This window comes from Sceloporus undulatus, chromosome 1, assembly GCF_019175285.1.
Source record: "Sceloporus undulatus isolate JIND9_A2432 ecotype Alabama chromosome 1, SceUnd_v1.1, whole genome shotgun sequence".
NCBI lineage: Eukaryota > Metazoa > Chordata > Lepidosauria > Squamata > Phrynosomatidae > Sceloporus > Sceloporus undulatus.
In genome coordinates, this window is record NC_056522.1 from 271575320 (window position 1) to 271589903 (window position 14584).

The 14584-nt window shown below is 38.2% G+C and overlaps 1 protein-coding gene across 2 annotated transcripts in view; it reads left to right on the forward strand.

The window, feature by feature from the left end:
- The window catches only part of UEVLD (UEV and lactate/malate dehyrogenase domains), a 20295-nt gene extending 9235 nt beyond the window's left edge, over window positions 1–11060 (forward strand). The window contains exons 7-13 of one of the 2 annotated variants that reach the window (XM_042446662.1): window positions 948–1053; window positions 2417–2587; window positions 4928–5101; window positions 6420–6507; window positions 8174–8297; window positions 8503–8540; window positions 9372–9510. In XM_042446662.1, the coding sequence (XP_042302596.1) occupies window positions 948–1053; window positions 2417–2587; window positions 4928–5101; window positions 6420–6507; window positions 8174–8297; window positions 8503–8526 (687 nt within the window). In that variant the 3' untranslated portion in view covers window positions 8527–8540; window positions 9372–9510. Of the gene's footprint in view, window positions 1–947; window positions 1054–2416; window positions 2588–4927; window positions 5102–6419; window positions 6508–8173; window positions 8298–8502; window positions 8541–9371 lie in introns of both variants that reach the window. The other variant, XM_042446661.1, reaches the window with a different exon arrangement.
- The last annotated feature ends 3524 nt before the right edge of the window (window positions 11061–14584 follow it).

Consider the following 14584-nt stretch of genomic DNA (forward strand, 5'->3'; position numbering starts at 1 on the left):
AATAATAATAATAATAATAATAATAATAATAATAATAATAATAATAATAATATGTTTTATTTGTATACCGCTTTTCCTATGATCCAAGCGGTTTACAGCATACATATGCATATACAACAAAACAAGTAACAAAAAAAAAATGTGCATTTTCCACCTTGAGCCAGAGTATCCCAGCTTCTTTTTGCTCCAGTTTTTAGCCTGGAGTGCAGCTTCATTTCACTTTCCAACTGGTTTTGCATCATGTATCGTCTAAACTCCCTGCCTTCAAACTGGCTGGAAACCACTTTATTTTGCCCATGTGTTTCACCCCTTACTCTTGCTGTATTCAAAGGGGCTTACTCACAGGTAAGTCCCATCCATACTTTTCTGGAAGGATGTTGCAGTAAACATTTCTGAATAAAACTGCATAGGGTTATGCTGCAAGGGTTAGTTTGTATAACTCCCAACACTTGCCAATCCATGCTGATGATGTTGTAAATAATGCAAGCGGTGTTTTGCCAGTGTCTCCCATTGAAATTGGTCAGATTTAGCATGCTGTCCAAAGGTCATCCAGTGAAAAGCTGCCTGAGTGGGAATATATAGGAGTTGACTGTTAATTTGTTTTTCATTTAATATTTGGAATTAGAAATAAAATTAATTGCAGATGTTGCATTACATTTTGATAGAGTTGCCAAGTGAAATAAAGAGATTGTCTCCTGTACCTTTAATGATAGTATAGAAGAATTTCATCAGGGAAATCTTGCATGACAAACAACACCTGCAGAAATGCCTCATTCTGCACAACTAATAAAGGTACAGAAGCCCTGTCCCTTGTTTTACCTTGTAACCCTTCTTTTTGGTAGCTTTGTGTGTACTTTGATTAGATTGAATCCCATGGACTTCCTTCTGAATACAAAACCATAATTTCCTGGATTAAGAACTTTCTTTTTCTCTTTAAATCCTTACAGGATATTGCTGACAAGGTGATGGTTTTGGACTGCTCTGAAGGTACTGTAAAAGGGGGCACAATGGATCTGGAAATCTTTGCCTTGCCAAAGGTGGAAATCAGCAAAGGTAATCTCACACATTGGTTTCTGATGTGCATGCTTTTCCCTGTATTGTTTAAACTATTTTTCCAAGTAATTACCAGCATTATTGCTGAAAATATTTCAATAAGCAATAATGGATTAACATGACAATATTGAGGTGCAGTGTTAAATTAGGAAAAGGAATAATGCACCTTGTTTATCTGTACTCCTTCATAACTAAAATTGAACTGTACTAATTAAGTATCTCTTAGGTTTTAGGGCTCACTTGTGACCCTCTAGATCTTGTTGGATTACAGTAACAATCTGTCCCAGCCAACATAGCAATAGGTTTTCTGTGGGTTTTTTGGGCTATGTGGCTGTGTTCTAGAAGAGTTTTTTCTGACGCAAATTAAATAGCATTTATATTTTAATACGTCTTCATAGTGACAGCACTCTCTAAGTGGTTTACAGTCTGCAAGCCAATTGCCCCGAACAAACTGGGTATTCATTTTACTGACCTACGAAAGGATAGGCAATGATGAGGGATGATGTGAGTTGCAGTCAGCATCTGGAGAGCAACAGATTGTTCATCCCATTCTATCTGTGTTGCAAACTGAAATATTTCTTGTAAAGATGGCTCTGCCCATCATAAAGTTAATATGTGGAAGCCAGAAATTCAAATGTATTTAATTTGTCTCAGCGGAAATATATAGCTAATCCTACCTGTGTTTAAACGATTATATGTGCTTCAGTGTCTTGCACTGGTGTAATTGCACCAACATAGCTGGTGATGTCAGGAGGAAAAAAGCTGCAGGCATTGGCTGTGAAGGAAGGAATGAAGGAGAAATATACTACTTAAAGCTGGCAAATTTTGGGCTGGAACAGACCAGCAAGTTAAGCTGCCTTACACGCTGCACACTCAAAAACTGCCCAGAAGCCGCCCAGCCAATCACATGGGGATGGCTTCATAACACTCAGTGTTTAGACTTGCATGCTATCGGAGCGTTGTGAAGCTGGCTTCTGGCCATGGCGTGGGGTGGCAAAGCTGGCTTTTTGCTGCCCAAAAAAGGAGTGGCTCTTTGCCGCTCCTTTTTTGGATGGCTTCAAGGTAGATTGGGGGCATGGCATGCAGTTGCCATGACCCCAATCCAGTTTATGAAGGGGCAGCTTCGACCCTTTCTTTGCCTTCTGTCGCTATCACTGCAGAACCCTGTTTATATATATATTTTAAAATCTGTAGTTTTTTAAAAAAAACATGTGTACTTTTTCTGAGAGTTTCACACAAATTCCTACATTCAAGAATAGGAAGACTCTTGAGCGAAATGATTTTACTTTTAAATGCAGTGTATGTAAGGATGAAATCTGGTATTACATTGCACTAATGGGCTAACATTATTTGTCCGTATTAGATTTTTCTGCCTCTGCGCACTCAAAATTGGTGGTGCTTACAGTGAATTCTTTAGGCAGTGCTGACTCCTATCTGGATGTTGTACAGAGCAATGTGGAATTATTCAGAGGCATTATTCCATCAGTAGCACATTACAGTCAAAACAGCGTACTGCTTGTGGCTTCTCAACCAGGTAAGGCAAAGTTTATCTTTTTGATTTAGTGGCCTCTGCCTTATAACAGGATTTGTAATTAATATTCCTTTAACAGGCAAGCTTGCTGATTAGATCTGCTCCATTTGTAATAATAACTACTCGCAAGATAGATACTTTATGTATAGGTTGAAATGGTCATGGTACACACACACACCCCTTGTCTCAGTGGATGATTCAACTTTTTTCTAACTGCAGGGACGTAGCCGGGGGGGGGGATCTTGGGGTCCGGACCCCCCCTTCCATTAGAAAAATGAATGGTATGCGCTGCTGCGCCGCTGCACCCAAGCCCCATTATAATGGTGGCACTTAGTCTGGACCCCCCCCCCTTGCTAAAATCCTGGCTACGTCCCTGCTAACTGCCTGAGTCAATGCAGAGTTCCTTGCAGTCTACCTTTGGGGTTATTTGAGCTTTCATGTATGTAGATCACAGGCAGGTCTTGGCAGGCAGGGGTCATAAAAAAATCCTGTTACTCACAACTGGTATGAGTCCTATGATTCAGGAAAATAGCAGGGACATATTTCTATAACAGTGGTTAATATGTTTTATTTATACAAGCAGTCCATATGGTAATACATAATACATTTTATGTAAGACATCAAATCATGTATCAGAAGAAAAACTTGTACAATTTAATCAAGATTTTTTTAAAAATACACATAATTTACACCAGGAAGTCTACCTTCTGTTATTTTGTCCTACATCTGCAAAGTATTAGAAATCAGTACAGTGGGCCCTCCATATTCACTGCACAACTTTTGGCAAAAATTGGCCATAGAGTCACACTGTATGACCTACAGATTCCTAGAAAGAACCTATTTATCAAATAATCAAACCCACAAAAGTCAAATCTGCAAATGTGTAGGGTCAGCTGTGCTTGTTTACCTAATATTAGCATCTCAGCAGCAACAGTAGACTGGTGTAGCAGGGTTAGCTCTCCCGAGCAGTCACATTAATTAGCACTGCTTATCATGAATACATTTTATCAATAGCTTTCAGTGGAACCCTTGCAGGTGCCTGAATGTAGCTGTTGTTGTAAGATTCCTGGTGACATGATCTATCTATCTATTATTAAGCTTTATTTGTAAAGCGCTGTCAGTTTACACAGTGCTGTCCATACAATCAGTTAAAATAGATAAAATAAAATAAACTTGCCTATGGTGTACATTCTACAAAAAATAATTAAACATAATATATATTAATACATATTAACATTCAAACAATAAAATATAGCAAACAACAAATGAAAATAAATATTCAAGATTCTCTTCACAGCCTTTCTTAATCCTCAACATCCCACCATGGATTCTTTCTGTCCTAAGCTTCCTTTAGCTTTTGTGAACGCCTGTTTCTTGTTGTGCATTTCCTGGACTTCATTATCTCCTCAGAGTTAGCTGGTTGGCTAAAGGCCCAGACTATATCTAAGTATAAACAATGTCAAGTTACACATTAGCAAACATTAATAGGAAAGCCTCAACTGTCTGCCTTATGTCCCAGCTTGCTACAATGTCAGCATGTCTCTTAGTTTGAATTTTGGTGTGTTATGTATGTCTTGACTTATAAGGATGTATGTTTTTGGCATTCTCCTTTAGACAGATGTTAAGATAGGAAATGTACTTCGTTGCCTCAAAAAGTTACATAAAGCTATCTTTAATGTCTACTATACTAAATTCCTTTGCTTATCTCCTCAAACAAGCAATAAACATCAAGACAGTGATCCCAAATAACTTACTGGGAAGTCTAATTGAAATCGGGGATGAAGACAAATCACTGAAAATTGCTGTCTTCATTCCACTGATAGAGGCACACTGGAAAAACACTAATTGGATACCACCTATATAAGATCTTCTTTTGGGCAAACATGCTTAGTTTTGGATGTAATTTCAAAGAGAATTAATGGTTATCCCCTTGGGATAATAATCCATCCATAAGGCATTTGCTCAGCCAAATATAAATGTTGTAGTCACTGTGCCAGCCAATCAAGCCATTGCATAAAATAAAAACTACAAAGTACTGTAATAGCAATGTGCAAAGAATGTGATTTCATTAAGATAAAGATAAATGTTTTATGGGATATTAGAATTTAGGAATGCTTTTGAAATTTGAAAATAAATGCAAAAAGATTTTAAAGAACCTTACTAAAAGATATGTTGCGATATTTTAGGAGATTTTATTAATATTACTAAAATAAGTAGAATTGTTGATAGCCAACTTCCTGTAACTAGTATAAGATTTATAGAAGCAAGGATTTTCACTTGAATGTTTTCCAGAAAAGCAGTGTAATTTTTATGCCTTTTCATATGTGTGTGTTTAATGTACAGTGGAAATAATGACATATGTATCCTGGAAGATGAGTGGATTTCCTCAAAGCAGAGTTATTGGCATTGGTTGTAATCTGGATTCAGCAAGATTTCAACATATTATTATAAATGTGTTGAAAGCCCAAACCAGAGGCAAAGATAATTGGATTATTGGTGAACAAGGAGAAGACAAAGGTTAAGTATATGATTACATGACTCAATGTAATAGATCTTCTCTGGATTTTGTATTAGAACACAGCTGGATTGTTGCAGATTATTTTCAGAAAATATCGTAATTTTTTAATATATTTGAAGGTAGATACTTAGTGTAACCTTAAACCTGGGGTTGGGCAACTGGAAGCCTCCAGTACTGCATCTCTACTGCAGAAATAATCCAGTTTGACACCACTTTTAACTTCCATGCTATGGAATTCTGGTAAATTTTGTGAGACATTTAATTGCCTTTGTCAGAAAAAAAACTACAAAGGCCAGGATTCCATAGGAATTCCTGACAGTTACAGTGGTGTCAAACTGGATTATTTCTGCCGTGCAGTTGCATCCCAGCTATTTTTGAGTAGTAGTAATAATAATAATAATAATAATAATAATAATAATAATTTATTTATATAGTGCCCCTTTGAGGTCATTTGGGGAGGCTAACAACTTTCATGATCCATGACCACTAGCTTTGCTGTCTAGGGAAGATGGGAGTTAAAAATCTGATAAAATTGGGAAGGCCACATCTTGCCTTACTCTGCTTTATATTATGATTTCTTTAATTTATAGGTAAGAGGAGAAATTGAAGGGAGTATTGTGATTCTATCTGCAGTGACCAATTTCTTATTTACATATGTTATAGTTTTGCTTTAAATTGCCTTTTGTCAATGTAGGTTGCTTTGTGCCTATGCCATTATCTACACATAGTTGCATGCATGTTGTATTGCTGTACATCAACAAGATACAGCATTCTAAATTTCCCTAGCTCTCTAATTTATTCACAAAAAAGCTAAACTTTAAATTGCTGTCAGGAAAAGGGAAGCTGCTAATCTCTGAATGATTTATTATAAAGTGCAGACCACAGAATGCTGTTTTAAGAAATGGAAAGGTGAAAACTCTTATGCATACAGTCTTCAACTCTTTAGTTTTAAAGGTGTTTAATTTAAAAACCAGAAAAGTACATACTCTAAAGAGGAATCCTTGTTAAGATAAAAATGCAAATACAGTGGTACCCCGGGTTACGAAAATAATTCGTTCCGCCGCCGCGTTCGTAACCCGAAATCCTTCGTAAGCCGAAAAAGCCATAGGCGCTAATGGGGGAAAGCCGCGATTTCGTGCAAAATAGCGCCGAAAAGCACCAAAAAATTTTTCGTAACCCGAAATAACCTTCGTAACCCGGAACAGTTTTTTCCTATTGATTTTTTTCGTAACCCGGAAATTTCGTAAGGCGGTGCTTTCGTATCCCGGGGGTACCACTGTATCTGAAAACAACAATAATGATTATTATCTTATTCAGTGACAGCATGGAGTGCTACCAATATCGTAACAAATCAGCATGATGGAGATGTAACAAACCATAATGCCGAGCAGCAGTTGGCTAACAGGTAAACATCTAAGTACAATCCTGCACAACAATGGTTCTCAAACTTTTTATCCTTGGGACCGTCTTTTACATCTACATGCAGATATTGTACCCCCACATGTAGTATATGAATTAAAATATTTTGTTGTGTGTATTTTCATTTGTACATTCAGGTATATTCATATTTTAAAATTTTATTGGGAAATAACATTGTTCAAATTAGAATACTTTTATTTAAATAAATTCAGTGCTTAACTGTCTCCCCTCTAGGCCAGATAAAGTTTGGGAGGAGGAGCAGAGGGAATCAGGGTTTTCAAGTCTTGCACACACCCCTTGATCAACTCTTCCCCTGCCTTGGGGTACCACTGATGTACATACACACTCAGTAATGAATCACTCTGAGTTAAATGGTGCTTGCTGTTAGGAAGTGATGACAGAGTCATACTTGTGTGTGCGCACACACACACACACACACACACACACACATATATATATACCTTTTATCTCAGTTTAAATAATGTAGATTTTTATTTATTTCATTTATATGCTGCCTTTCTCCCAGAATGGGGCACAAGGTAGCTTAGAAAAATAATAAATTAAAATGTAGCAATAAACTTTTAAAAACAATTAAAATAATCACATTGAAGCAGTATAAAATAATGCAAGAGACATACAAAAGTTGAAAATAAAAATACAAAAGTTAAAAACTACACATTAAAAACATGCTTAAACAAAAACGATCCTTACCTGCAGGCAAAACGAAAACAGAAGACCGAGCTAGGAAATGGGAGCAGCCACTGAGAAGGCTGTCTCTCATGTCCTCACCAAACAAGATGGTAATGGTTATGGGACCAAGAGGCAGCTGGCATATATATGTCTGTCCCTGGTTTCTACTCCACTAAATGCATCTGAAGAAGTAGACTGTAGTCTACAAAAGCTCATGCCAACTTCTTTTCTTTCAATTAGTCTCAAACGCGTTACAAGATCTCTCTACATATTAGCTCTCCTCCAAGGATATTAAAACCTGGGGAGGTTCATATGGGTATGCAGTCTTTCAGATAATCTGGGCCTAAGATGTATTGGACTTTATAAATCATGACCAGCACTTTGAATTGTGCCCACAAACAAACTGGTAGTGAGTGAAACTGATTTATATACTCCCTGTAACTGGCCCCAGTTAATAGTCTTCCTGCAGCATTTTGGCCCTACTGAAGTTTCTAGTTTCTAAAGGCTACCCCATGTAGAATGTGTTACTGTAGTCCAAACAGATTGTAATCAGGGCATTTGTTATCATAGCCAGATTTGGCTCCTCAGTGGGTAGATTTACTAGGCATTCCTGGCCACTGCTGAAACCTGAGCATTCAAGTTCAGGATTGAGCCCAGGAGAACACCCATTTCAGGGGGAGTGTAACCCCAGCCAGCATAGGCAGAATCCCTATTCCCTGATCTGTCCTCTGACTGACCAGGAGCACCTCTGTCTTATCTATATTAAGTTTCAATTTGTTTGTCTTTATCAGTCCATTACCCATTAATTTTACTCTTTCATGTGCAGACTATTTGTACCACTCATTTTAAGTACCACCATATGGTGTTGCTTTCTTTAAAGGGGCCATGTTGCTGGCTAGGAAAAGGCATTTTAAATGCTGCATTTATTTGTTTTGGGTATTTCATTGTTTGCTTTTCTGTAGAGCCATAGAAGTTTTGAAAGGCAAAGGCCAAAGGTCCTGGTCTGTTGGCCTATCAATAGCTGATCTCGCTGACAGCATACTGAATGATAAAAGAAAAGTACATTCCATATCAACTATGGTGAAGGTAAGTGTGAGATATAGATTTTTAAGTGTAAATTTACCAAATCAAATTAATCAGGACAAAGCAAGTGAAGCAGAATTTTCTAATTTATTAATTACAATCTTGTAAGAAGGGGTGTCTCAGGCTTGTAGGCACAACTGCCCCATGTTTTACACAATGATTATAAACCATTTCTTGTTATAATTTTCTCTCTGTTTTCATTGGCTAGATCAAGACATGTGATCAATTTTAAGACCACCTTTTCATGTATGTAAAAACTCCACCCATAACATATCATATATCCCATGACAATAGTTTTTTGTGGCTATGTGGCCATGTTCCAGAAAAGTTTCTTCCTGACATTTCGCCAGCATCTGTGGCTGGCATCTTCAGAGAATGTTTGCCTGGGAAGGACTTGGGTATATATAATGTGTGACCTGGAATTGTAGCTAATGGCAGGCCTCAGGATGGAGGGTCTGGAAAGGAGGATTGATGTTTGCTTATAAGTGAAATGTTTTTGTCTGGTATTGGCTCTGTCATGTCTCTTGATACTTACCCATTTTTAAGCATCTACAGTATTTGACTTGAAAGCCAGTTACATTAACTCCTGTCTTCTATAGGGTGCAGCAGGGTATAACAATGTAATTTACACTGTGATTGTGTCCTCAGATATAAATCCCAATCTGTTCAATAGCACTTACTCCCAAGATAATGTGCCTAATACTACATCCTCAAATACCTTAACAATGTTTACCACTTTATGAATGAAATTTTAATAATGTACAGGGGTACCCCGGGTTACGAAATTAATTCGTTCCGCCGCCGCTTTCGTAACCCGGAATACTTCGTAAGGCGAAAAAGCCATAGGCGCTAATGGGGAAAAGCCGCGATTTCGTGTGAAATAGCGCCGAAAAGCACCAAAATTTTTTTCGTAACCCGAAATAACCTTCGTAACCCGGAACAGTTTTTTTGAATGGATTTTTTTCGTAACCCGGAAATTTCGTAAGGCGGCGCATTCGTATCCCGGGGTACCAGTGTATATATAATTAATATTGTATAATAACTGTACATGAATGTTCTCACTTTTTTTCCCTTTAGGGATGTTATGATATCAACTGTGAAGTATTTTTAAGTATACCCTGTGTCCTTGGAATTAATGGAATAATTGAAATGAATAGACTGTCAGATCAGGATGCTGTAGCAGAGAAACTGCGGTCCAGTGCTGCATCAATTCATGATCTTCAACAGCAGCTGAAGCTTTGAATAGTGTGGAGGATCATTGTGTTCCTAAAAATACTTGAGATTAAAAAAAAAAGAAGAAACTGAAACACTATTCCTTTTCTGGCTGCTTAAACGTTACCTCACAACACTGAAGCTTTATTACACTCCAGCATATTTAATAATAGATAGAATCAAAACGCTCTGACCACATGTTTTCTTGATAATCAAAATAATGCAAGTTCATATATATTTTATTAGAATGTAAAGTGTTGACAGAATATCAATTTTGTAATGTGGAACTTAGTTCTGTTGTTACATTCTGGGTCAAATGTGTTATTTTGCTGTTTTGTTTTTGTTGTTGTTCTTGGGCCATATAACCTTGCCTATACATAGACTTTTTCCAGTAACAATAATGAATAGTGTTTTTCATCCTCTCCTCTGTGTCACACTTAGTATACAGAACTACAATGGGCTTCTAACAACCACCAATTAACTCCCTTCTCAAACTGTCCATGCAAGAAAATTGGTTCTGTTCATAGGTCATTTTTTAACCATTTGTTACACATCTATAGTGTGTGTGATAAGCTATTGCCACCTTGCATTTATGGACAGAACTGTAAAAAATGTGTATTATACAGTCTTCCCTCCTAACTCGTGGATCTAAGATATCTGTGGAGGGGTGGCCTGCACTATTTCTAGTGGTGTATGTACCTGGTGCGCATGCAGGAGGCCAACACACACACAAATGAATGAAACTTATACTTACTAACTGCTGTGGTTTGAGCTTTGTTATATCAAATGTATATTCTTAAGAAAACCTTGTCCAAGATCCAGATCCACTCTTCTGTGTATGTACTGCTGCTTTATGCCTCTTCCTTTCTCCTGCTCCATGAAAACCATGCTCCAGGGCAGAATAACGTGTGATTCTCCAGAGCCAACTGAGCACAGTAGAAGTGATGGAGCAGGAAATTTTGCGACTTCTCCACATGTACATATTAGTGCTTTTAGCTTACACATGGATTGCAAGATTCTGGTTGGTAACTTGTAAATGCAATATTAGATGGGCTGGTTACATGTAAGGGTATTAAGAAATGTATTAAGACACACAGCTATTTTTGGATAATGTCCCCTTTATTCATAATATGATCTTTCTTTTAGATTTTTTAAAATTATGGTTTAAAACAATAATGATAAGAATGTACTTACTGGATAGTTAACCAAAATTTACTAGACTGAAACTTTAAATGGTGATTCAGCAACTCAGGGTACAGCATGTGTGGACTAATTTTAATTCTATATATCTGAGTAATCTTTTATTTTATCTTTAATTAATATTTACTAGGTCACAATGCACTGTTCCGGATTTTGCACTGATCGGTTTTAGCATTTTTTTCCCATTAGTTGCTAAATATTTGTCAGCCTGGATATGAATGTATATATTTTGTACTTTCTATACAACTAGATGAAATTTTGCCTTTCCTTTTGCATTACACATGTAAGCAAATTCCATATGGGGAAAAATAGAAAAAGAAAGGTAACTTCAATAAAAGTATCTAAAGAACTGGGTAATGGTATCTGATGTGTATCTGTTGCTTCTTGATTTTTGCTGTCAATTTCACAGGTGAATTAAGAATTCAAAAAGAGCCATCATAGAATCATAGAGTTGGAAGAAACCACAAGGATCATCCAGTCCAATCTCCTGCTGAATATTTATGTCTCCTTGGGTACTCAAATGGAAATGAAGGTTTTCCTCTGTTTCCAAAGCTTTGGTCTTAGGCAGACAAAGGTTAGACTGACATTTCTACTGTCTAAAAAAATCAACCAATTTTGATTTTTCCCTCCTTCTCCACAGACAGAAAATACCTAGAAGAAACAACGGGGAAGGAGTAGCTCTGCTACACTGTAGAAATAATGCTGTATGACACTACTTTAACTGCCCTGGCTCCATCCTAAAGGATCCTGGGATTTGAAGTTTTGTGAGGCACTAATACTGGCAGGGAAGGTTAAAGACCTTGTAAAACTAAAAATCCCAGGATTCCATAAAATGGACCTATAGCACTTAAAAGTGGTGTCAAACTACATTATTTCTACAATGTAGATGCATCCCAATCAGGAAATGGCTTGCCCTTTCCCCCCAAAAAACCTCAAAGGTGGGAGTTTTTCTTATTCAGGAATTATTTCTTGTGGAATGAGGGTAGATTTCAAACCATTTAGAACGTGTAGGAAATGCATGTTATAATAAACTCCTCATTATATGCACACTTTATTTTAATAGACATAATGACAATGTACACTATAATAAATCCTTATATTGTTGGTTGGGGGAGAAGGAGCTGAGGGGAGAGTGAGGAGGATATCACACGACTGAAATTGGAAGTATAATCCAGTGTCATCCTGAACGGAATCATGCGTATTCATGTTATTGCGCAAAAGGTTACCACACGCGATCGCTGGCAGTCTGAATGCACTCCGAACGCAATCACGTGTCAATCCACAGTTAAGTAAATTCGGTGAACTAGTGAAGTCACAAACCCTGTTCCTAGGCAACTTCGCACTCAGTGTGCTGTTGTTTGGTGTGATGTACATGTCTCCTTTGGTCCTGGTTTTTCCCCCCAATCTGGAAGAGGGGTTTTCCATGAAGCCACATTGCAATTCCACTTCACTTTTGCTTCCGCTTGTCCTTCAGCATTGCTGAGGGGGTACTGCTGACTGCTAATTAAGAGGCATGGACCTGGAGCTATTGGATAACCATTATATCCATGTTTTAACATGACAAGAGTGAATATATGCTAATTTTAACGTGAATAGAGCATGTTCTTTCAACCATTCTTCCTGCCCCCCCCCCCAATCTCTTTTGTAAATTGTGGAGTTCCTCTCTCTCACTCGACTATGCTATGCTCCAGTCATCTGGAGTCTCAGTGAGCATGTGCAAGGGTGCCAATTCGTAATTAAGAACCCACCAATGTGATGTTTTACTTTGCACAGAATCTGGGTCACGTTCAGGTAGGCCATTACAATGAATTTAAGGTGTGATAAGTAATCACATAATTGCCTGATTTTTCAAATTGACCTCGCTATCTTCTCTTTCGAAACAGGCTCCCGTCCCATTTGATAAACTCCTAAGAAAACAGCTGTGCTGATAGAATGGTCTATTAGTTTTGTAACTGATTTAAAACAGCTTTACTGCATCCAATTCAGAGTAATTTACTAACTGTTAACATTATTAATAAGGCAGAAATGGGAGAGGGAGAAGTTGAGAGGCTACAGCTCGAGAACCGTCCAGTGTACTGCAGAGCAGTTTAGCAGTTTTTTTATCACAAAAGCAGAAAACTAAATGAAATAAAGGTTGCATCTGCACTGCAGAAATCATGCAGTTTTACACCTCTTTAACTGCCAGGGCTGCTATGGAATTTTGGGATGTGTAGCTTTGCAAGATATTCAGCCTTCTCTGTCAGAGAGCTCTGGTGCCACTATTGCTGCTGTGTGCTTGTATTGTGTTTAGCTAGGAAAAAATTAAGATGTGTTATTTTTGTTGTGTGCCTTTGTTTCTGACTTATGACATCCTTCAGACAAACCCATCATGGGGTTTTCTTGGCAAGTTTCTTCAGAGGGGGTTTGCCAATGCCATTGCCATCCTCTGAGGCTGAGAGAGTGAGCCTTGCCCAAGGTGAGCCAGTGGGTTTCCATGGCCAAGCCGGGATTTGAATCTTGGTCTCCAAAGTCATAGAGTCATAGTCATAGTCCAACACTCAAGCAACAATGCCACTCTGGCTCACAACCAGGGTGGCCAGATGTCCTCACAGCAAAGGAGGACATTGAATACAAATGTAGGACACTAGAACATAAAAGCTAAAGACACATAAATGTAAATTCATGCTTCTTAGTCATGCTCAAAATGGAGAACATTTTGAAATTCCTTCTGGACAGAAGGTTGAAATGTAGGACATGTCCAGGAAACAGAGGACCTCTGGTCACCGTGCTCACAACAAACTGGTGCCACAACAAATTACAAATCCCAGAATTCCACAGGATGGTGAAGGTCTCCCATATCTGGGTTTGCAAGACATTGACGTCAACCTGAAGGCAAATAAAGACAACAAACCTCTTTAATGCCCATGTAATTGTTTGAGTGTTGGACTAAACTAGGATTCCAGGAGAACTGGGTTCGAATCCCCACTGGGTGACCCTGGGCAAGCCACACTCTCTCAGCCTCAGAGAAAGGCAAAATCAAAAAACTCAAACCCTCTAAGCAAATCTTGCTAAGAAAAATTTTACTGAGAGGGTCGCCATAAATTGAATTTTAAAGACAGACTGTTTTAAAATGTCCTTTATCCTTTTAAACTCTTGCACGTCTCAATCCCTTCCCGGTGAGCTCCGCTCGGTCACCTCCCTTGACTCATTCAGGAAGAGGCTAAAAACCTTCCTCTTCCAATAGGCTTTCCCCCAGACAATGTAACATCTGCTCTCTCCCCGATGTATTGTTGCACCTGCACTTTATGCTAGCCACTGTTGTGCTTTTCATTTTGTAATTTTTTATCCTGTTTTTAACTTGTTTTATTGCATTGTTTGCGCTTTTATATATGAATACTGTTGTAAAATTTGTACGCTGTTGTACTTGCTGTAACCCGCTTTGATCTGCAAAGGAAAAGCGGGATACAAATAAACAGATTATTATTATTATTATTATTATTATTATTATTATTATTATTATTATATGTGTTTAAGTGATATTGTTAATTATTGATTTGCCGTGGTTCCAGGCCTTGATACATGGGGAGAGGCGGGTAAGAAATAAGTATTGTTGGAGCCAGCTTGGGGTTTGAGGGTCAGATTACGACTCTGGGGACCAGGGTTGGACTCCCCCCTTGGCCACAGTAGCCTACTGGGTGACCTTGGGGAAGTCACACTCTCTCAGCCTCGGGATGGCAATAACAAACCCCCTCTGAAGAAAACCCTTTGATAGCATCAAAAGTCAGAAACAAATTGAAGGCACACAAGGCTCGAATCCCTACTGGAGTCCCACTGGGTGACTTTGGGCAAGTCACACTCTCTCAGCCTCAGAGGAAGGTAAAGGCAAAGGCAAAAAAAAG